General features: G+C 35.2%; 1 protein-coding gene across 6 annotated transcripts in view; it reads right to left on the bottom strand.

Annotated features, from left to right (window-relative positions):
* LRP1B (LDL receptor related protein 1B) overlaps positions 1–25,553 on the bottom strand; it is a 638,472-nt gene that overhangs the window by 145,914 nt on the left and 467,005 nt on the right. For all 6 annotated transcript variants that reach the window (XM_064718934.1, XM_064718938.1, XM_064718939.1 and 3 more), the window contains exons 28-36: positions 22,318–22,449; positions 20,924–21,151; positions 17,950–18,124; positions 17,557–17,651; positions 13,932–14,081; positions 6,334–6,474; positions 5,378–5,503; positions 4,096–4,227; positions 467–601 (exon numbers count right to left, since the gene is read on the bottom strand). In XM_064718934.1, the coding sequence (XP_064575004.1) occupies positions 467–601; positions 4,096–4,227; positions 5,378–5,503; positions 6,334–6,474; positions 13,932–14,081; positions 17,557–17,651; positions 17,950–18,124; positions 20,924–21,151; positions 22,318–22,449 (1,314 nt within the window). The remainder of the gene's footprint in view (positions 1–466; positions 602–4,095; positions 4,228–5,377; positions 5,504–6,333; positions 6,475–13,931; positions 14,082–17,556; positions 17,652–17,949; positions 18,125–20,923; positions 21,152–22,317; positions 22,450–25,553) is intronic.

Raw genomic sequence — 25,553 nt, 5'->3', positions numbered from 1 at the left:
GATAGAAAAATCATAAAGGCTTCATAAAATCAAGCCTGCTCTCCTGGAATCAGTGGCTGGCCTTGTGAAAGCTAGCATTTTGCAAGTTCCCATGTGAAAGCAATCCTGTTGCGAGCAATTCGTTAGTATAACAATCTATTCCTGGGTAAAAAACAGCTTGCACCTGTATAAACATGTTTTTGCACCCTTAGATAGAAAAATGGAAACTACCTTTCACAAACAACTTCCATGCACATATGGAAGAGAGTTTGAGTGACCAATCAGTACAGAGTAACAGCTTGTTACTAAGCAAAAGTAATTGGCAAAAAAACTACCAACCAATTGGAGTCCCACACAAGGTCTGTGAACCTGTATAACAAGGAGTTATGTGAATATATTTATGAAGCCTTTTTCCACCATGTAGAAAATGGAGTCCCATGTGATTTATTCCCCACGCAGACACATCCTGGGGCAGGCTCACACCTACCTGCTATCCAGTCCACTGCAATGCCTTCAACTCTCCCCAGACCATTTGTGACAATGTCTTCTTTCCAGGTTTGGTCTCGCTTAGCTCTGCTGATCTTGTTGAAACCCATGTCTGTCCAATAGATTGTATCATTTCCTATAAAACACGTGCCAATGATTCTCAGATTAATTCACTTTCTTCAGTCCAAGTTGCTGCATTAGCAACTGTAAATATTGCCACTTATACCTTTAACATGTATTAAGTATCAAAATTATCAGCATTAATACCTCATTCCTCTGCCTTTTCTTGAATTTTGTTTAAAATCATTCTGTCAGACTTCTAGGTTGTTTAGTAGAGCACATGCAGCACAATAGGGCTATGACAGGAAGCGACTACCTCTGTTAAAAATCACAATAAATATGCTGTCTTTACCTTTTCCCTAATGGAATAAATGCTTCAAAAACATAGCATTTTGTTTGTCACCATTCCAAAATAATCAGGAGTCTGAAAAGCTACAGTGTAAAACTGCTTATACAGACTTTTCCTTCAGTAATCAGACACATTGAATTTTAACAGTGTAAGGAAAAAAAATTAACTGGGGAAATAAAAAGTGACATTTGACAGTGATATGCTGACAAAAGAATGAAAAAATATATTCCATCCACAAGTCAGTTTTTATTTTAAATGTCCTGACAAGCTTCCACTAACAGTCTTTTGTTTGGTGTTTCAAGACATCTCAGCTGTCTTTCCAGCCTTTCTGCTGCAGTGATTGTCCATAAAGTGGAAAAAAGGGACAACTTGACCATTTAAACTCAACAGCCAGATGGAGAATTTGAAGTGGCTTAAGCACAGAAATAAACTCTCTTCTGTGGCACATAATAACCTCAAAAAAGAGGTGGGGCAAATGAAGTGAGAACGTCCCTTGAGCAGAATTGTCTCTATTTTCATTGACAGTGTTCTGTAAATAAGCTACAAACAACATTCTGTTTGTAAAGTAATGAGCTGATGACCTCCTGAGTGAGATGTTTTTGCAAAGAGATATTAAATAGTATTTGTTCCTTCATTATTTTTCTCATACATTGTAAATCTTCTTTTAATTCCATAACAGTGTGAGTGCATGTATAGACTATATATTTCTAGTAAAGCATAGAGATTTTACCAATATAAACAAATATAAATATTTCATATCTACATATTTACACATGTATCTATATATAAGTATGTGTGTGTGAATATTTGTGTAGATTGATAGATATGTTTATAAAATAAGACAGTTATTTGTGACCAAACAATGTTGGTATGCTCAAGAATCTTACCCCACCTCCAATTAAGCAAATGACAATTCTGACTTTGAGTAGTCAAAACAAATATGAGAATCGTGCATTTTGCTACTTATTCACTAATTAGAATTTAGTTAGAAGCATCAAAACACAGGGAGAAAAAGGGTATATGCATCTTCTAGATTGTTAATCTCTGCAAAAACATTGTCATCAGATTTTTAATTATGATACGCTGTACTACTAGCATACATAAATACATTTTATCCACTTTGCATACCGAAATTACTGAGATAACAGCAAATTCTGGGAAAAATTCAATCTTCATGATTAAGAGTGAAATGAAAGCACCACTCACTAAATGGAAAACAAAAAAAAAATATGAAATCTGAAACTACCTCCACTTTCATTCTGTGTTACATTTGATATATGTAGGTTTTAGAAATGAATTTATACAATTGAATGTAAGGTATCAAAATGAGAAAAACAGATGTTTTTGAAGCTGAAATGCAGTTGAAAGCTGTAACATTTTTATAACACACTATCCCCTTGTGATTTCACTGCTGCACACCATTTACATTTATCTTTGCAATGCATTTATCACTGCCAATTCTAGTCATGTTCCCTGTGCTGTGACTACATCAAGCCAAGTGGGAGAACCTCAATTTCATTCTGCCTCAAATTTCATTTTTTCCAAAAAGTCAAAAATCTCACTCTTCCAAAATATTAATTTGATATTTATTAGTTAAGTCCACATAAACTTTTCTAAAGTAGGAGCTAACGTATCATATGACCATTGCAAAAAAAAAGAAAAATCCCAAACCAAAAAACATGAGATGCAAAATAGCTAATAAAACCAAATAAAAGTCAATACAATAATGTTATTTTAAATTGAAAAGGTCAAATTTTAATCTTCTGTGTTAGATGCAACAATTTTGTAAAGTTTTCATAATTTAAATTTAAAAAAAGAATTAAAATCCCTAGAAAACCCTATTGCATTTTCTTAGAAGTCTCTGTAATGAATATGTGTGGTCACCACTTCTCTCTCTTCTCTCCTGTGTCTTTCCAGGAATAGATTAAATCTCTTTAACAGAGTCTTTTCCATCTCAGGTATGTGTACAAAGGTTCTGGCTTTTAAGTGATTTTTATGTCTCTGGAGACTATAACTGAGCTATACCCATGATGTGAGAAAAGCTCTGAACATCAACTGCCACTGATTTGAAAGTAAAATATCCAACTATTAATGCTGCAAAATGTTGAGAGAACTTGAAATTTTGCTACTCAGGGATGCAAGAGCATCAGCAAAGAAACTGGTCAAAAAAAGTGAAGATCTAATGAATTTAACTTCCAACCTGATAAAAAATTTCAGTGATATTTGTGTATGAAGTAGTCCAACAGAGCCAACAGAAATAGGTCTGATTTCAATACCAAGGCAAATATTAACATACAATTAAGAAAAAAATTAGGATCTCTCAATGCTGAATTCCCAGGCAGAATCTATATAATTGTATGTTGAAAGAGCGTAATGTCTGTATTTATAAAACAAAGGTAACTTAAGACTTTATTTCTAGACTGCCAGTATGGAAACTCAATCGGCAATAAAATGAGTCTGGAAGGAAAGCTGATGGGTTAAAAATACAGAGGATATTTTTCAGGTCACAGATTATTTATTTTCCAAAAACTAATCAAAACTTGCTAACTTGTTTGAAGACATCCAAACACCACCACCATCCAGTCACTTTTAGAATCTGATCTTTAATCTTTTCCACCTTTTTTTCACATGCATGCAAAATTGAAACCTCCTAATTTCATAGGAAGTTTGTGAGGCTGTGTAAATTAAAAATTATTTCTGTATATACATTGGAAAATATGTAGTGTACTCCAGGCGGAAATGCTCCTTCAGGCAGTCAGAGCTCCTTCCAGAAGGAAGGGACAGATCCAGACTTGGCTTGTGCCCTGCAGGAACGTGGCTGAGCTGGGCTGGACAGGGAGAAAACCATCCCAGTCAGCTGTCAAAGCCACCTGCCAGGTACTGCACCACCCAGCACTAAGAAAATTCCATGGAAACAGTGTCATAGCAGGAACAAGCCTTTGCACACTTTCTCTAAAACCACCAGTTTCCTACTCAAGTTCTCAGCGATGATTCTGCCAGAAGAGAGCAGCTGCTGCTGCCAGAACAATTGGCTGTACACAATATTTCCTATTTATTGTAAATATTAAAGGTAGAGCTTAACTCTGTAACATGATCCATTTCCAAGTCCTTTAAACACAGCTGTAATTTCTTAGAAGGTTTGAGAACAAGGGGTTATTTCATTTATGAGAAAAATTAATGATTTTAACCATACATACAATAAATTATATATTATATTTTACCTGCATGGAAGTCTATGCCCACAGCAAATGAAGCCCCAGATATAGGCATTAAAGCGTCCATTTTATCATTTGGATCAAGAGGAATTCCCCTAATTCCCTCATGGACAGAGTACATGAGAAATGATTCAATACCTAAGGGAAAGATAAAGCAGCCAATGAGAGCAAAGAGAAAACTTTCCAAATAACCAAGACTAGAGGAGATAACATACATTAAACATGATTTTCCACAAGTGCTCCACAGTTTTTCAGTGACAACTCCAGATCTTTGAAAAGATATCCATGAATCATTATAGTGAGTTTCTAATTAAATTAAAAATGTGGTCTCATCAAGAGAAGGGAATCACTGTCCATGTCAAACACCACCTTATAATCAGGTAATTCATTCAATTAATTCAATTTCAGCAGAAATTAAAATTAAAATTTAAGAAAAAAAAGGTTCAAATTATGAGACATTTAAGAATATTTTTAGTGCACATCTGAGCTTTGTGGATGTATTCAGCAAGAGATAATTTTAAAGAGTTTGTGGAAAACAGGAAAGTAAATTGTCTTTTGAGGTACAGGTTTCACCTCACTTCAGTTCTGTACATTTCTTTTACAGAGAGAGAGAATTACATAGTTTTAGTGATGCATTTTAAATGTCTACTTTTGTGTTAGATTAATCAAATTCCAAGCGCACCTATTAAGTAGGAATGAATTCTACTGTGTAGACTTCTTCTTACACAGTAATTCTCAGGAATTACTTAGTCCTAATTAATAGTCATAAATAATAATGAATTTATAAAACTATAAGACACCTTGACCATAAAGTTGTTTTGCATTATTAAGGCAAAGAGTAAGAATTTGGCTGTGAGCTATGTTCTGACTTCTGCCAACTTAAAAAAGAAAAATATTTAAGAAAAAAAATTGGCTTTATTTTATATTAAAGCACTACAATAGTATGAGGTACCCAACCATTCAGATACTTGTAGCTTGTAATTTAAAGATAAGTTATATGACCTTGAACAAATATTTATAAATGATGGTTCATATGGTCTGCTTTTCTGTCTACATTAAAAAAAAAAAAAAATATCGAAGTTACGACAGAACTATTTTTTTTTTAATAATTTAATGAAAAGCTAAATTTAATTCTGCCCTAACCACTACAGACATTTCTCTGTTACTGTTCAAATCAAGCATATTAAGTATAGTTATTCAACTGAAAATGACTGAATTAAGTTATTTACTCACTGCAATGTTCCCCTGGAAGTTAAATTGGTTAAAACAGATGCTGCAGCCGTTTTACCTTTGCAGGCCATGCGGTTCTTTTGGAGGTTGTAGCCCACAGTGCACACACAAGTTCTGGTGGTTTCTGATGTTGGCAAACAGAGCTGGGAGCATCCCCCGTTGTTTAACTGGCAGGAATTGCTGCCTATGGCATGACAGGAGAGGAGACAAGAGAAACCAAAACTTGAGCAATGCAACCCTGGCTAAAAAGTGACTGTTGTTGGCAATATATTATTATTATTATTTCCAATTTTTTGGTCAGATAACCTGTTTGAAAAATTGAGATATGCATAAAATATTTCATAAATTCATATACTTTTCCATGCTTCACTCATGCATTCACTTCTGCATATTCATGCAGAATTTCAATGCCATATTTCCCCCAGAACATAAATAATTCTATTTTCTGAAAAATCTGCCTATATGAAAGTAAAATCATATGAAAAACCTGAACATTCTATGTTGAGTTAATGATGAAATCTCACTGACATTAGTGTATCTTGATCTAGACCACAAACAAATCATTTGCTAAATACTATTCATTCATCAAATATTATAATCTTCATGAATGAGCCATTTTTAGTATGTTTAATACATACTCTAGTCTTAGAGTATATTTAATACATACCCTAGTCTTTAGAGTATGTATTTATATCTAGTCTTTACATTTAATACCCTCCAGTCTTTAGTATATTTAAGACATACTCTCTCAAATCCATGCTCCTAACTACCTGATTATTACAATATTTAAGTAACAGAAAATATATTTTATTAAGATTTATAATACACATTCCACACAGTAAACCAAACACATTTCAGAAATTTGAAACTTCATGAAGAGAAATTTAAGCTCGCTAAAATAGTCAAGGAATTAGTTGATTACAAGTTAGTATTTTCTTCACATTGGGAGAACTGCATGAGAAAAGATACTGAGCACTCTAAAAATTGGTAAAACATCCTTCAAATGTGGCTTACCTTGCTGTGCTGCCTTATCATACACTTTCATATGAACCACACCTGCAGTTTTGTTTCTAAGGACAGTTGGGTTTCTTCCATCTTTTTTATTACAGGTGCCAATCTGAGCCAAGTTCTGGTCTGCCCACCAAAGCTTTTTATCTGTAAAATTTAATTTCAGAAATTAGGAGGATCACTATCAAACTGGATGTGGTTGAGACGTGAGGTGGGAAAAAGCTTTTGAGGTTAATTCTGAGATCAGTTTTAAGGGAAATTGCCTAAAGAGGTTATAGAGAAAATCTGAAGGAATTGTGTTATTAAGATTCTGCAGACATGAAAGCAGTTTTCACCAGTTTTACTTTTGCTGAGACAATTGCTGATTTAAGGTTACCTGCATAGAAAAAATGCTTCATTTTTCATATATATGTGGAAATTCTAGTGTTGCCCTAGGGGAGAAATTAATTTTCACAAGTAAACAAAATTGCTTGAAATATTAAACTAAGTCTTTTCTTTTAAAAAGTTACAATCAGTTACTAAGAAATCCTGAAAAAATTGAAAAGCAGGCGCTGCCTCCCAAAGTTTCAGAATTATAATTTTAACTGCTTTGATTTCAAGCTCAAACTTGAGTGAACTAATGAGTGAAGACTGTAGCCAATCTTGTGATTGTCCCTGTCATCAGTCCTCACTCCTGGAGTCCACAGAGATGAATGAGATGGGCTCAGGGCTCTTCATTTCAGACAGAAAAGATAATTACTGCAGAGGAACCCAAAGTAAAACCTTGAACTGAAAACCTTTAAACTTCAGGAACACTGCCTTCCCAACAAATATTGTGTAGTAACTTCACTTTTAGTTAATTCCTTTTTCAGTTAAAAGAATTTTTCCTATCCTGCAGTTTTAATATTTAAATTACAAATTTATACAGCCGCAGAGTTGAGTGATTTGTGATAGAAAGTGCAGATCTAAAAAATAACTTCCACTGTGGTAACTGACAAAAGTTACAGCACAAAATAAAATATTTTTCCTAGATATAAATACTCTCCACCAGTATATGATAAGACCAGAATCTGTGGAATGAAAAACATTCTAAATATCCAGATTTGGAGACACAAATGGAACTCTTTTTTTAATTTTGGATAAAATTTAAAGAAATCCTATAATTTTATGCATTGACTAGTCAGTCTAAAATTGACTGATTGTAACATTATCATGCAATAATAATCAATTAACAGCAGCTTACATCTAAAGACTCTTTTGTCAGAAAATCCTTAGAACAAGAAATGCCTGTGTTCTATTTTGATTATGTCAATTATAGCAAAAAGGCACATGAAAGCTAAAAATATGAAGATGACTCTGTGCTATAATCTGTATATGAAATATTGGGCATTGGAGCTGTTGTTTGCCCTGTTCAATAATGACCCACAATCCTAAAGGTCAGGTGAACAGTTTCAATGAAATGTTTGTATGAGACAAAGAGTTTTTGTTCCTCACATCCTCTTTGTGACCACAAATCAGAAAAGGCCATTAAATAATTTTGGTTAATGCAATTAAATTAACCAAATTAAATAACGACTGGTGTTTTGTGCATAGTCACATGAACTTACTGTTTTACATATCCAAATCCATTTATAAAAAATGAGTTGTTTTGTAAGACTGGGGTACAGGAAGAAAGCAAATTGCATCTAGTTTTGGTGGTTTTATCCTTTAGTTCAAACACTCAAACTGTTTTAGTCATTCCTTAAGTATTTTGTGCAAAACCTCAACTTTGGCTATGGTTTCAACAACCTCCCAAACCTGTCCTTGGCTGACCTGCCTGTCTCCTTAGGAAAAGGAAAGAAACAAAAACTCCAAATAACCAACTTGTCATATTGTTTTACCAAGAGATAAACACATGGCATGTCTTTAATCAAGAAGTTTGATCTACACCACAAATATTTTCATTTCTCCCTTTCGATAACAATTCCAGAGCCAAACCCGTTTTTACACGAGCAGCTGAATGTCCCACCAGGCACCTCTTTTGTTCGTTGAGGTACTCAATGACACCACATCTGCTTCCATGCACAGTTAAGAGTGTCTAAACAATTTCCATCAATGGTGTCAGACTCATCAGATGCTGGAGTTGTTCTCCTCTGGTGACAAAAATAACACTTCATAAACTCATTACTAATCCTAAGGCACTCGACTGTGACTGCAGAGGTTGAGGAGTCCCCTACATCCCCTACACCAATATAAAGGACAAATCACAACAATTCACAAGTGAGGTATCACAATACTCTTCAAATTGATTATTTTACCTTCCACTTTCATTCTTGTTAATGTGAAACCTGGATAAACCTTAAATAAAAACGTAACTTACAAAATGTTACTGAACTTGTGTTTATTCTTCTCTTACACAGAATGGTACGCTATGATTTTTAGAAATAGACAAGGATAGAGTAGGGGGATTTAAATGGAAGAAGTCATACAAATCCTGAACTAGTACAGTTAAAATTAAAAAAAACCCAAAAGGTAAAAAATATAATAAAATAAAAAAAAAACCCCACCAATCTGAAAAAACAAACCAAAATGCCCAAACAAAACAACAAACAAATTCTGAAGTACAGACTCCTTGAGGTCAAATCTCTTATGACTTACAAAAACTTGCCCGTTATGCCCTAAAACCTCAGAAATAAATGTTTAAATTCTTTAGAAAATGCTAGGTGACCAAACATCATTGCAGTCTCAAGTAAAGAAAAAAACCAAAACAAAACATTTTTAACCATAATTTTAAGTTAAATTTGGCCTACTTCTCTCTGCATTATTGATATTCTGTCAGTAGACAACTCATCTATGATGTCTATTATTCAGGATTGACTAATTATTTCTATATTAATTTTAAAATATAGTAAATGATTTTACAAAAACCCACTTCAGCATAAAGACAACTTGCTTTCACACACAGGGGACAAAAAATGCTGTTTTGGACCTTTAATCATCAAACTAAAGTGATTTATTTGCTTGATTATGCTAACAAGAATGTTGCTCCATCACTAATTACAACCTTGTTGCTGAAACTGGGTTATAATATATATTAAAATTGTTGTATTTATCCATTCTGCTGGGTAATTACCATTAAGCACAGCAACATATTGGGAAACAGCAACTTCAGAAGCCAAAAATTGCTACCCTGGCTTTGTGGACAGTCCTTTGGAGACTTCAAGTGGTACTCTGAATTCAAATTTTGATGGGCCATTAGTTTTCATTAATGGTGGTTTGAGTATTTATGGAAGACAACTATGTACTGCACTTAGAGCTGGGCAAATTGCCTAGATATATTTCATATATTAATGCTAAGGTAATGAATGGTGTTACAGCAATTAGAAGATTGATGACTTGGAAAATTAAGGTGTGTGTGTGTGTTTGAAGTCCCCTGATCTGAGCAGCCCCTTTCACTTTGCAAACAGATCCAGCAAAGTCACAGCATCTGGGCTGCTAAGGAAGCATTCTGCTGTTAGTTTTAAAACTTTATTTAGGATAAAAAAAAAATCAAATGACCAATATATCATCTAATGCACAATGAAAATAAATGGGAGCATGAATATATTTTGGTAATATTAACCTACATTTTCTGTCTAAAATAAAATACTATAATTGTTTCTTTCAGTTTTGATGGCTTGATAATACAACTTGATGGCTATATTTATAGACAGTTTTTGTTCAAAAAATTGTCCTTCTAATATCTGCATGCCCATTGAAAAGCTATTATGTATATTTGATTTTGTTGTATTGCTGATTGAATTTTTTTTATATGAACTTCAACAGAAATAGCACTAACACATAAAATCATTCATTATGTCGAGTTACTCTATTTTATACTAAAAAAGACCAAATGCACAACAAATTATATCATCATTATATTCTTATTTTGTAGAGACATGAGCTGAACGTTGTGGTTTTGTGTCAAGTGTATTTCTGGGAGGACCTGATACAAAATCCAATCAAATGCCACCACTAAAACTGCTGACAGAATCCTTCAGCATCCCTTTCTCCTCAGCTACAGACTTACAGTAACTAATCAATACTTTTCTAGTTTCTCATTCAGAGTCATTTGTCATTCAAGAAACAACACACCAGTTTGGAAACACATCAGATATTGCTGCGAGCTCCTCTGCAACTCAGATTGTGTGAAATAATGACTCTGCTGCCCAACCCAGAAACACAGCTCTCGCATCAAAGGAAAATTTCCAACCAATCTCAATAACAGTCAATGAATCGTTTTCACTAAGTAACTTGGAAGGCAGGAAATGAGACTTTATGCAGAATTCCAAATATATCATTTGATCCCGCTGAAAACACTGGCTATCAGGAAAATGGCTAAAATCAGATATTGAATGGTAGATTTAACTCTAAGACAAATATAGAAAGCATTTTATTCTTGTTGAAAAGAATTCTGCTGTACTGTATAAGACATTCAGAGATTCTTTCACATGGAACATGCTGAATATCAGAACAGGGGATCTACTGTTTGATATCAACTTATAAATTGTGCCAGCAGCAGGTGTTGAAAATTATGTAGGGCACAGGGTGCTGTGAATCAGATAAGCTTCTAAATGACTAAAAAAAAAAAAATCAGCAGAGGTCTTTGAAGAAAATAAAATGTCAAGTTTACATAGTCAGAGAAGAAAATTGCCATGACCAAATGCAAGACAATAACCAGTGGGAAGTACTAGACAAAGCATTCATGTGGTTTTGAGTGATAGATTAATTAAAAATGGCTGATGTTCCATACACTGGCATCTCACAGAGTGAATATGGATTTGAAGAAAAAGTGGTAAGAGTGGGAAAGCATGTAGGACTTCATGGATTTACAACAACTTTTTTGTAATACAGAATGGCAACAGCACACTTTAGTTTTTTTGATATGGTTAAAGGCATGGAAAAATAGCCATTTTGTACATATCAAATGGAATATTATTTTCATCCCATAAAATAGGATGAAAATAATATTCCATTTGATATGTACACATTCAAAAAGATTTAGCAAAAGCAGGCACCACAAGACTAGGAATTTTGCTCAGCATATTGAAAAAGAAAGATTGACACTGCTGAGTAGAAAACCAATAAATGAAAGACCCAAAATACAGAAATATGTGAATTATATATTGTTTCCATTCCCCTCAAGGATAAACCTGACAGTTACCTTGGCACCAACTTGTTTGCTAACATTATTTTTTATGTCTTATCATTACCTTCTATAAGCTTCCACTAAAGAATGCTATAGTAGGAAAATGTTAAACAGAGCCTGGAAAGGACAAAACAACAGCAAACATCTGAAACAGAAGTGGTAACTTCCAAATGGTTTCCAACAGCTAAACTGCAATGTTAAAATAAAGGAATTGGAAGCAATAAAAACAATGTGGAGATTGAGGGGTCGTGCCAAAGGAGAATTCTCATTGCTGGTGAAGCTCTGAGCCACTCCATAAATTGTATTACAAAGCAAACCAAAAACTTTACTGACTTCAGTGGCAGTGTCTATTGAGTTCAAATCAAAGAACACAACCATGGAGGGCCTAACTGCTTCTCTTTTCCAATACTGAAACTAACAGAATCAAGCATCAAGAAACTCAAGCTATCAGAACAGCACTGAGATCACCAAGGCAAACCAAAGAAGTCTTGATTGGGCCAGGCCTTGCCCAGTCATTGCCTTTTTTATAGCTGTGAAAAATCTTCTGGAACGTGAACTGGAAGCAAAGGTCACTGGGCACTGTCAGTAGTTTGAGTTTTCTGTGCAAAATTCTGTCCACACATGGGATGGAAGGCATTAGCCCCTGACACAGGCAGTGGGATTCTCTTTGGGTGTCTCTGAGATCACACTTTCTCACAAGGAGACTGATGGCTGGGGAAGATGCTTCCCAAACAGCTAAAGAAATTGTCAAAACCAACAGATGAGGTGCTTGAAATGATATCACTGGTGTAGTAAATTTATTATAAATACAATTTTTCTGCAGATTCTTCCTCCTTTAGAGCACCTAGCCTTGGCAGGGAATGGGTGCATGGCAGCCAGGGCTACCTCAGACCACATTGCCCATCCCCTCCGCCCACTGAGGTGCCCTCGCTGTGTCCCTGTTCCAGCTCCTCAGTCCAGGAAAGGTCCTGGAGATCAACGAGTGACCAACTCTGTGACCTGGTGACACAACCGTACAAATTGGGTTCCAAAATACCAAACTCCATCTCCTTTTTCTGCTCAGTCAGTACCCAACAATGTGACAAGATCATGTAGTAGAACATACCAACAAAGAAAATTAGCTGTCCAAAACACCGCTTTTAGCTGGGAAGACACTAAATGCAAAAGACAGAATAATGCAAAAGAAAGCTGAAGATTACAGAACTCTCTAACACTGAGCAGAAATTAAATTCTACAAAACAGTTTAGGGTTTGGGCACAGCTTTCATCCCTCTCTTCAGTCACTGATGAATTCAAATGGTACCAAAAAAAAAGATAGCTCAGTATATTCACTGAGGAGAAAAACTTCATTCATGCTTTATTGTGTTTACTGTGTTTTTAGATACAAGCAGTCAAGAAAATTTAGGAATAGGAGTGAAAGTCATGCAATAAACATTGCAATTACTGTGATTCACCTGCTTAAACCTCTGATTAAACTTGTAGACAAGCAGATCAGCAGGTGTAGTAAATTTTCATACCCTACCACATTAAATCTTTCATTGGAACAAGTTAGTCATTCTTCTTTACTTATATATTATTAATTATGACCATTTATCAATTAGATAAACTCTTATCTTGCTTCATATGGCACTGGATTTTCGGTTCTGACCCAATTTACATGCACAAAAGCCTGCTTGTAAGAGACTGATGTGCATCCACTCACTCTTTAGGAAAATAATTGGCATTTATATTACCACAGTGTGTTCCACAACATGGAAACTTACAGGAGAAATGAATGCAGGAACTTTTCATGTTTTTAAATCAGCACATACAGTCCTGCTGATAAAACTGTATGTGCTTGTACTTTTCTCCAGCAGATTTTTATGGGGAATCTCACTGCAACGCCAAGATGCAGTTTAGCACAACTATGACTTTAAAACACCAAAGCAAAACAAACAGAAATCTCCAAACTCTTTGTAAGTTTTGTTCACCATTGTCGCAGACATCTTTTATGAAAAATCCTTTGAGCAGACATCTGAAAATCCAAATCCTCAATCATCAACTCATAACCCAAAGAAATCTTCTGAAAGTGCCAGGCAATCCAACAAACTAGAAATATTCTGAACTAGGTAGGAAGAATTGAGCAGAGGAAACAAATAATGGATAATTCTGTGTAATAAACAGTGCAACAGCTCCTTCCCCTTTCAAAATTCTTTACACGTGACTGTGGTAAATATAAGTTATCAATTTGTTACCTTCATTCCTATGTACATGCAAGTCTACAATTAGAAATATCCTTGTAATAGAAATCGCAAACTGTTCAATTGAACATAAAGAACTTTTCATGGACAACACAGTCTGACTCATGAATGCACTGTATGCATTATTTACATAAAACCAGCAATAACTTCCCTAAGCTTCTAATATTTCATTATTAATTAGCTTTGAATAATTAAAAAATATATTCTCACTGGACTTACCCATAATGGTTAAAGCTGTGGCTTTTGTTAAGTCTTCTTTCATTGATTCAATTATTTCGAGATTACCACCATCCAAATTGCATCTACTTATGGTTCCATTTCCTGAACTGATCCAGTAAAGCTTGTTCTCCCCATAATCTATTGATAAACCTGTAATTAACACATACAATTTTAACTGTGACTTTAATGGATGATATACATTGTTAAACTGTTTTCATTATGCAAGTGCATTACACATTAAAAAAATAATTTGAGAAAACTGAACTTGGTCATTTCCAACGAAACAAACAGGCTTTTGGAAAGATTAGTGCCTTTTATTTCTTTCAGCAGTTACCAAAACCAGTGACTGACTGATGAAAGAGCAGTATCTGGCAATGAGGAATTACTTGAATAAGCTGAAATCCTAAGCAAGGGTATTAACAACTTGTAAATGCAAACCAGAAGCCATCATTTATATTTTAAAATTATGATTACACATAGAGGAGGTAAACAAGGTACTTTTTGTGATTCAGAACTATAAAAAGTCTGTTCTCTCCCTGCTTAGGATGATGAAATACCAAAATCTAATCCAAACTCCTGATAAATTTATAGTATTACTTTTCATTTTGATTCACAGTGAACTGACCTCATAATCAGTTCTTTGGAGCTTGAAGCAAGAGAACTGTCAACACAAAGATACTTGCAAAATAAGCTACTAAATGAATAAAGTATAGAGTTTTCTGAAAGTAAGGGCAAAGAACTAGGAGATAATGTATTTCAGACTTCTGTAATCCTTTAAAAATGTTCAAGAAGTGGTAGCAGGAGATTTTCCACAGTGAAATATTCTTGGCATGGCAACAATACCCGCCATAACAATTTGCTTCAGTGCTCCAGCTTTCCCAGAACTCATGCTAAGTATCCTGAAGCAAGTTGCCAAAAAATAGTGTATTTCACTGCATGGGTCAAGCTCTGGATATTGTACTGTAATCTTTTCCATCCTGGGGAAAGCTGTTTTGGAAACCTTGACAGGAGAGAGCAGTGCCATGAGCTGCAGCCCTTACAGCTGCCATCGTGTCGCTACTTCTTCACACATGTTTGACACAGAAGGCTAAAAGGCGTCTGCTTTCTGAGCTTCTAAAATCACCTTTTGCAGGAAGTGATATTTCCTTCCACCTCTCTGCAAGGGTATTATCCAGGAGGAAACATCACACGCTGGGGAGAGGATCTGGGGCAGTGCCTTCAGGAGGGACTCGTCTCCCGGTGTCACATCCTCATGTTTGCACAACCATCCTCCCTCTGAGCACAGAGCACCAGGGATCCTGGACACAGGCACAGCACAGGCAATTCCCAGCACAGGGAACTTCCCGGGGAATATCAGCGTGGATTCACAGGGAATGCACCAGCAGGAAGGCTCCCCTGCTCTGAGATGAGCAGCTTTTGGGATCTGCCAAAGCTCCCGCCCATGAGCTGCTGCCCACAGATTGCCCCCGGATGGGATCTGTTTGTGAGGCATTGCCTGTACCAGCTGAGCAGCAATTACAGCCCTGTCCTGTCTGGTTTTATACTTCAGATATCCAACTGGTGCTTCTTCACACAGGCACTCCAACTACACACCATCGATTGACATGAAAAGCATTCCTGTCTCCTTCTACACAAGTCTAGCGCATTATTCTCCCCCAAACACTTTCTACCTATTACCAACCTTTGCAAAAATACATTATTTCTAATGTAGGCAGAGCATGCTTAATTAGATTTTTTTTCAGGAATTGTCCTGCTTTACTAATGAAAACAAGTGGTTTATTGGCCATAAGCATCACAGATATTCATGATGAACTCAAATGTAACTGACTGGCTTAAACCTTATGAACTGCTAAAGTGAATCTGAACACAAGAATTGGACAATGCTCTCAGGGAATTCAAATGAGCAAATGATTTGCCCAACAAAGTATAAAATTAAGCATGAATTTTGAATTCCTGAGAATACAGATTGTTGGCACTCCAATGATCAGCTTTTTATCAAGAAATATATGTGTTAGCACTGGAGACTTTAGAACTGCAGAATGGACCAGCAAACCATAACTAGTTTGTACTAGTTAAGAGAAAAATAAATTATACCATCTGTCATCCTCAGAGTATCAGTTCTCAAAATTTCCAAACTAAAAATACTCTTGGTACTAATAGAAAATACTATAATTGAAAAATTGTCTCCTTGTTTTGATGGAGGTCAAATAGCAAAAATAAATCCATCAGCTTAATTCCGGTCACAGACTAGAAAACTCTCTTATTTTTCAAATTCTGAAATTTTACATCAAGAACATCCCATCAATTTCCAGGATATCCAACTCTAATAAACCAGATATTTGTCTTTTTCAGCAATCTACCTGAGTACTCCCCAAACACTCAAAGTTAGCACTGCATGAACTAGAGCTTCACTTAAGGAAAAAGACAGTTTTCTCAGAGCACAAATGAAATATTAAATTAAGGTTTTAAGACTGCTGCTTTCTACATCTTTAGAAGGATTTCGTTGTTCTTAGCATGGGTCTGTATTTTGCTAATGGAAAAAAATATTTAAACAATTGAGACTAGTATTTTGCATATATTTTATTTCAGAGTTTGATACTGGAAACACTAAGCATTGCAATTTAGGACCTTGAGACTTCTGATCACAAAATATTCAGAGCAAAGTGTTGCACACAGCTGTCCTTAATATTGTTCTAATGTTATTAAAAGTGTTTCTTCTTCACCTTAAAATTAGTGGGTTTGCCACTCTTTTCTCTCCAGATAAAAAGGTAATTGTCTCTTCAAGTGGATAGACAGATAATTTTATCAACAGTAAAACAGTTATCAAGTAATTTCTACAAAATTCATTGAATTTAGGCTGTAAAATGCATGTTATGTTGCTCTTATGTCAAATTTATTGAATTCTTTAAATCACTTTCACTTCTGCTTGCTTAATGCATTCAGTTGTAAAAAAAATGTTTTAAATCACTTTATTGGTGGGCCATTAATAAGGCAGCAACAATTGACATAACCACTTTAACTCCCTAAAAAATGAAATTATCTACAAAGAGAGACTTGAATAAAACAAAAAAATACACATGAAAAGAGCTTTTCTTCTTTTTTTAAAGTGCCATAATTTATCATCAACTATGTGAATCCTCAAATACTAAAACTGAGGCTAAGTCATAATATGAAATGCAGGCTTCAATTGTTGCATTTTACTCTGTGTGAAAAGTTAAGGACCAGTCCATATTTTGATTATGCAGCTGAGATTCTGGTGAGGAAAGATCCACATTTGCAGTCAAAGCACCCTCTCACAAATATTCATGACTTATTAAAACCCTGACCTCCACGTTTTTGTAACCATGCTACAAAAATTGAGAAATACAGATAGGCTCTCCTTCAGACTGCTGTAGTCCTAGAAGTCAATATTACTCCACTAAATCTACAGTGGATTTCAGTTAGAATGGGCTAAAAACATCTTAAATTGTGAAACACAACAGTAACACAAGTGTTGTTCATTTCTTTATGTCTGTTCTTATCACTGTAGATGAAAAACATCAGTGTACATTTAAATAGGAGTTCAAGATAATGTCCATAATAAATCACTCTCAGTTTAAAAAGAAACAGGAAAAAAGGTATTTACCAATAGGATCTTTTTGATTCTGAAAGAGAATTTTGCTGTTGCTGCCATCCATGTTTGCCATGTTGATTGTGTTGCCATCAGTCCAATACAGCTTCCTGAAGAGGAGAATTTAAGTATTTATAATATTGCTTTGTGTGAACAGTGTTTCCAATGAAACATCAGTTTAGCAGACAAAGTGCACAACTAATAAATAATAAATAAAATAATAGCTACGTTATTTAATCAGAAGCCTTCTAAAGGAAGTATTCAGACAAGATATTTTCAGTTAAATCTTTAGAATTCATGCTTTTAAGTTTGAAAGAAAGCAGAATGGCCAAACTTAAAATATAAATGAAGAGCCACCTTGTGATGAGCTTTACAGCAGTTTATTTATCACAACCATGGACACCTTACCCTTTTACTGGGTGAACTGCAAGGCACTGGGGTTTGTCAATTCCATGGATGATTGAGGTTTTCAAGGAACCGTCCAAATGTGCCACGTTAATTTGGGTTTCATCAAATTCTGAGCTAATCCAGTATAAATTACGGGATATCCAATCCACTGCAAGGCCTCTGATACTCTGAATATCTGCAAAAAGGGAAAGCAGTTTGTTTGATTTTCTTTCTGGATTGTTGTCAGTGTTAGGGATAAAAAATAAAAAAGAATAATTTATTCTACAGTTTGTTAACAATACTGTGCAATATTCTATTCAGATGGATTTATTAACTAGTTGCCAAGAATTAATAATCTTTATTTTTCTTCCTGGGCTTGATACACTAACAATAAGAACATGAAAAACACACTGAATATTCACAGCATGAAACCTATTATCCCAAAAAATTAATCAGAGATGCTGAACTTCTGCATTGTATTTTTCTACTTCAGAAAGTGTTTACTGCTCAGGGGCATTCTAAAACAATGCTTTGCTGAAATTTAAAAGCCTCCTTCCTACTTCAGCTCCACAAGGCTCAGTGCAGAGGATCTGGATAAAAACCACTGGTCTAGAGCATAGTTCTGTAGCTCTTGTGTCACTGGAGAAGTTCACTGGTTTTATTTTTGGAGGCTTTGAAGACTTCAAGTTAATGCCCTGCTTTCCCTGATATGGCAAAACATCCATCAGCCAAAGGGAAGCAGGGAATGAATTCTTTATTTTGCTCTCTTGCTGTTCATAGCTTTGACTTTTCAAATTAAGGTTTTTTTAATAAGATACACAAGACTTTTCTCACTTTTACCCTTCTGATTCTCTTCCCCATGAAGGAGCAGCTGTGGGGGGCTGAGGGTCACAGCACCATTATTACCTGAGGCAGCAAAACAGGAATATGATAAGGCTGATTTGGTAACTTGATGGTCTTAGCAAGTTATTTAAATAATCTGTGTTAAATCTGCCTGAAATGCTGGGTGTAAAGTCACTGCTCCATCTCTGGGTACCAACAACACCCCTCTGCCCTGAGTTAATAGTGGCTGGCATCTTTGTGGAGAAGGGAACAGGCTGAGGGTGATCCAGTGATTCATTACAGTTCATCATTTATACACATCTCCTGTCAGCTCCACATGGTAATTTGCCCTGACAGCACTGTTGCCCTTGACAAACTGACATGGAAGTGGCTGAGGACAGGTTTGCATGTCCATGAGGCTGAGCAGTGATTGGGCATTAGGAAGTTTGCCAAAATCACAGAATGCAGCAAAGGACACCAAACACACAGTCCTTGACCCATTTTAAATTGCTCCCCTGCCCTTCTGGTTTTTTTTTTTTTTTTTTTTTTTTTGCTTGTAGGATAGAAAATAATAATTTTATACTCTTAAAAAGATTAAAGTATGACTTGGCATCTTTGTGACACTGGCATGAGACTTCACCCAACGAGAACCCCAGCAGGACATGCTTACAAAGCTTCTTATGTTCTTATAAGAAGTATAAAAGTATAACTGCAAGCAAATGAGATAGTTTACACATAATAAATAGTCTTTCAAATGTTTTGATGTGCCAGAACATTGCAATTTTCTCAAACTTATGATAAAAAGTTACATCTAGACCAAAAAAAAAAAAAAAAAAAATCAAAACGAAACAAACACAAAAACTCTACCACAGAAGCTACCATAATAAAAGGAATATGAAAGAATAGCATATTTCTTTTGGTTTCATTAAATTCCTTGACAAATTCAGTGGTTTTTCTATAATAAAAACCTTTTTTATTCTACTTCTTTTTGAAAAAAAGCAAGCAACAAGTCCTTCTTTTGGGCACCTGAATACCTGATATAAAGATCTCTAGGAGGTATTCTAAGCCTTGTTCTCATTACTGGGACTGAAAAACATATCTGATTGCTAATAAAGTTGTCTCTGAAAAAGCAGGGGAAAAGAAAAAGTAGCCATGCAAAATAAATGAATTCACAGTCTACAAAATGGGGAAATTGCCATACTTGTCCAAACATTTCCCAAAATGTGCTAACACAGAAGTAAGTTCTTCTAAAGTGACACAAGGGGCAGAGCTTGAACTACTTATTTTCTAAAGTCCCCAGATAATCAACTATATGGTTTATTTGTTCTCCAAGTCAGAAAAGGTCTGATCTTACACAACTGAGCTATTTCTCTTTTCTTCTTCCCCAGCAAACATTCCTTAACTGTAAGGGAACCAGTTAGGAAAATTTGCTTTCACATAGTCAGTTTTTCCTACTTTCAAGCAGGTAGGTACATTACCAAGTAGAACAACAAATGCTTCCAGGAGAGGAACTGACAGTGGTCAGAAAAAAACCCAAATGTGACCAAGGACAAAAAATGGTTTTCACTTCAGTACCAGGGCTACTGAAACAGGGTTGAAACAATCAGGTATAGACTTGATATTCATTAAGTTTCTGTGCTTATGCACATATTCTGTGCAGAAAAATAACACATTACACCAGTATCCCCAAAATCACCAGGCTGCCATGTTGTGGCTTCACCAATGGTCCCAAAGCTGGGAGATCTGCATGGACTGGAAAGAGAAAATAACCCTGACAGAGCCAGTTTCATTGCTAGGTCAACCTAGGCAGTCAAAGGGCACAGGAAATTCCCCAGTGCAAAGCTATGTCAGGATACTGTGCTCATATGACTGCGCTTCTCCTGCTTTTTATCTTTATTCTTTCTACCTTCAAGACATTAGCTTCCTTTTTTTGCTACACATTTCAATCTTGTACAAAATCAATGCAAAATTACATCTCAATTTGTTTACATACAATTGAATTATCAATCAATAAAGTGAACTAGTATCCTAAAGAAAATTCTGCTGGCTTATTGTTTAGATCAATTATCCAATACCAGGACAAGTTACACATATCCACAACCTGCAAGTTCCTTTTTAGCAAGCTCATTTACCTAGAAAGAATTATTTTTTACTTCAATGCTGGGCTGTTTACCTCTTGAAATGATGGTTTCTAAGCCAGTCCCATTGATGAAGGCACGTTTGATGGTCTGTGTTTTCACATCAGTCCAGTATAAACGTTCCTCAACAGCATCAAAATCTATGACTGTCACATCATCAATGTCAGGAACAGTGAAGGCTGTGATGAAGTTGAAGTATGGGTTCTCTATGTCCACCCCTCTTATTTCTGAACGCCTTGCATAAAGAAGAAACTTCTTTCTTTCTGTTAGAAAAAGGGAAATGTCATTCCTCATCCTCTTCACAATATCCCTAATAGAAATCAAAGTCATTCACTTGAGAGCACTTTACAAATGTGTAGATGACATTTATATATGTGATTAAACATCTCCAGAAAACCTGCAGCCTAGTGACACTTGAGAAATAATGTTATAGAGCATAAAAAACACAGAAAAAATATAAGAATTCTGTATACTGGACATTGTCACCACACCTCTAAATCAATATGAGTGTGAAAGAAAAAAATGTTGAAAAAGTTATTTTAAACATTTCACCCTCTTTAGTCCACTCAAATGCTGTTTCACCTGCACATCATAGGAGATATTAACGTTTGGTATCTCAGGGTATCAGATTCACTGAAAAAGGGAAGTTTTGCAAACAGCAAATGTGTGCGTGTGAAAAGCAAACAGCTGGAACAAAAAGGGCAAATTAGTTGTTTTATTACAACTCCACTAGTGAAAAAGGATGATTAATTAATGGCAAAGCAGAGCTCTCTTTTTAATCTAAAAACTCTGAATGGTTGGAGCAAGCACCTGCAAATGAACAGTAAAAGTAACTTTGTTTCCCTGTAATATCCCTGACATGCCAAAATACTATTTTCTTTTCTATTTATTGAATGTTATTAATCAACAGTAAAAAGGATAATTTAGTACAAGGTTTTATAGATAATACACCCAATTATTTGACATTTCAAGGGCTTTTAGAGCTTAAAAGTGTGTATTGCAGTTTTTTACAAAACTTCCCTGCAAGGATGCACTCCTAATATTTACTCATTGTTTTTTAATCCTTGAAAATGAACCTAAGACAACTCCAGAGCAGGTAGAGATTTAAGGTATTAAGCATCTTTTTGTTATTCAGCTTACCTGACTCAGAATGTGGGGAGGATGCACGTTTCAGTATAAAGCTTTCTGTTTTGCAGAGATAAATTTTATGAACACACCGCACACAGCAGCAGCACAAAGGAACAGCTGTGGCAGCAAATATCAAAGCACCACAGACCTCAACTATTAGAATAAGTCATCGATTCTCAAAAAGCAGCCTCTCCTTTAAAACACACCATTAAAAAGCGCTGTGCAGATCTTATTTTTAACATTAATTTGCCCATTGATTCTAAAATCAATGCAATTGCCAGGCTGTGGGAGGAAAACTTACCATAACAGGTTTTTTTGTCTGAAGACAGTTTCATCAGGTGTGGGCAGGCACAGGCAGCACTTCTGTTGTGATTGATCAGACACATGTGAGAGCAGGGACCCCTGCCCTCGTTGGCAGCACAAGGGTTGGGAGCTAAAACAGAATCATTGAAACACACAACATGTAAAAACACTTGTTAAAAATCAGGGTTTGCCAAACTGCTGGGAGAAGGTAAAAAAAAATCTGTCTGAAGACAAACCCAGTCTAAGTGATTAACTGGGCTTTTGCTCTAATAATTTCTTATAGGCTAATATTCAACTTATAGGCTAATATTTAACTCTAGTCCAAGAAAAGATATCTATATCTATAAATAAATATATATATTATCTATATATATAGACATCTATATCTATAGATATCTATATATAGATATATATGTATATATAGATATATATATCTATATATACATATAGATGTTTGTATATAGAAATATATAGATATCTATCGATAAAATATATTTGCCCCACAGCAATACCTTTAGATATATCTATATATCTATACATATTTATTTTTTGTTTTTTCATAAAGCCAAAGTTTATAATTATAATTTTAGGAAGCCACTGGATATAATTTTCTCATGGAGATATATATTAATTTTGTAGCCTTTTCATAAGATTTAAATCTTACACCCCTAATCAAGGCACATGGGTTTAAAAAAATGTCAATATGATGTGGACCTGAAAAACAGATTTAATTGTGTGAAAGCAATAGTCAAAGTTTAGATTATGAGATGAACTATGATAAATTCAATTTTCCTCTCAATTTGATTTCCTTACTAGAATATTAGTTGGAAATCTAACACAGAAAGGGAAAAAAAACCCAAAAAACCAAAAAAAAAAACACAGCAAAGTATTTCTGCTTTCTCAAAGGGAACCTCCCCTATGTGTAGGTTTTCACAAGTTCACTGATTGAATGAGATGTGCTAAAATTGCTTTAAAGAGCCAGAAGCAAGCTGACCAGAAAGGAGCCCCTTGGTCTTACAAAACCTGGAAATGGTTCTTATCTTCATTCCTTGTTAAAAACCCCAAAGCTCCAGAGCACTGCTGAAGAGACATTTCAAGCATAAACAGAAATAATGTTGATTCTTCCTTTTTGTAAAAATAAAAACAAACAAAAAACAAACAACTAAAAAGCCTTTGAAAGTCACAATGATGAAAAATGGAAGTGGGATTGACTGACTCAAAGACAAACTTATAATTAACAAAACCAATTAGTGTAGAATCTATTCCTCTAACATTGTGCTAGGCTGCAGTACAAGTTATTAGATAACTACAGAAATCTAATGTATGAATTTCCTTAAAAAATTAATTTAGCTCAAACTCAAGAACTAAAATTTAAAGACAAAGTGTGCTTCATTGAACCTTTCTTTTATCACCAGTACTTGCTTCTTTCTATTTATCCAGAAGTTCCTGAATCCTTTAACTACTTACTCATCTAGCCTGTACTGTGGGAAAAAAGAAACTTTCAAAATCTTGGAAAAACAAGTTAATTACAATTGTAGCCATCCTTCTATTAAAACAAAGCAAACAAAAAAACCCAAACCAAACAAACAAAAACAACAAAACCCAACCAACCAACAAAAAAAATCCACCCAAAACCAAACATAAACACCAAAAAACACAAACCAGGCTTTTACTATTTTCTATAAAATCATCCCATTTGCCCCTTTTGAGCACTGCAGGCCACTCAGCCTTTGCCAGGAACTAAAAAAGAAGAATGTTTATTTAACATCACTTTTCTTGTATCAATAGGAAAACAGATAAAATCTGGGTGATCTCTTGCAATAAGTTCACAACTTCATGTGGAAGACAAAAAAAAAGTGAAGTTGAAGAAAAGACACTGAAGTTAACAAGGCCCAGGGACCCTTTCCAATTATTAATAAACTATTAGAAAAGAGAAGTCATCTATCCCCATGAAGTGTACATCAGGAACAAAACACAATTTAGACTTTTGAAAATATTGTGAAGGAGATCACAGAATCATTTATGTTGTAAGGGATATCAGGACAACAGGTAAAGATTCAACCTCCTCCAATTTTTTGGCATTTTTTCCACAGGTGTTGCAAGACTGTAAAAATCTGGTCCTGTGTTTTGCAGAGAAGAATTTCCTTTCATTTATTTGCCAATTTCTCTGGAATTTAACCTTCTCTGTATGCATACAACCATCTGTGACAAGGATTTACTTTGAGCCTAAGAATAATTAATCCTTATATTGTCTTTCCGTGCAAGTAGTGCTCTATGGGATGGAATTAAAAAAGAACAACAGACAGAAGAGAATAAATTAAAGGCATGGTGGTTAATGATTATTTTAAAGAGACTATTGTAGTTCAAGTGTGCTCCAAGCATCCACCAAGCAGTCAGTGCAATTTGTGTCCTGTTCACATCCCAGCTCCCTCCATATTGCACAGAACACAAAATTGGTGGGAAAACAAACGTTATAAAGCAGATGTGTTTGTTTCCACATGAGTGCACAACTCTAGGAGCAAAGTACCATGATCTAAACATTACTTCTAGCAACACATATTTATAGGTCCCTTTCATATTCATACTGCTTTCATTGAATAACAGCTAAGCCTGCTCTTTATTTCCTAATAAAAACTAATTCTCCTGAGGGCACACTGTTATTGCTCTGACTCTCAAAAATTTGGCTTTTTTATTTTCTTGTGCTCATTCTAACACTTCTATTTCTATTGTGAATAACCTCATAAGCATTTTTTACTCACCTTTTCCGAGCCATTTATGATTTCACAGACTGCCACCATACAGAAGCCTGTCTATAAATGATATTTCCAGCAGCATCAGCCAACCTGTCCCCAGAGCAAAACCCATCCCATACTCTTGGTCAGCCTGTCAGGCTTCCTTGATGTGCTGTATATGATCTGTATGCAGCATTCCAGCTGTGGGAGTGGTATGGATTTATACAGCATCACAGTTCACTACCTGGGCTGCTTTATTCCTCTCCTAATCATTTCCACCAATCTATTTTCCTTTTGATCACAGCAAGCCACAGATCTGGCATTTTCCCTGACTGGACAGCCTTTTTCATGATTTGATTGATTTCCAGTGCTGATTGCTTGTCAATCTGTTTGTGTCACAGGTGTACACATGTCAGTGCTGTCACATTGCTTCTTGACTGCTCTCTAAAACTTCATTTAAACAAAATGCTTATTTTTCTTGACCAGTAACCCCTAAAAAACA

This window comes from Zonotrichia leucophrys, chromosome 7, assembly GCF_028769735.1.
Source record: "Zonotrichia leucophrys gambelii isolate GWCS_2022_RI chromosome 7, RI_Zleu_2.0, whole genome shotgun sequence".
NCBI lineage: Eukaryota > Metazoa > Chordata > Aves > Passeriformes > Passerellidae > Zonotrichia > Zonotrichia leucophrys.
Note: the sequence above shows the minus strand (reverse complement) of the source record. Positions and strands in the feature narration are given on the sequence as shown.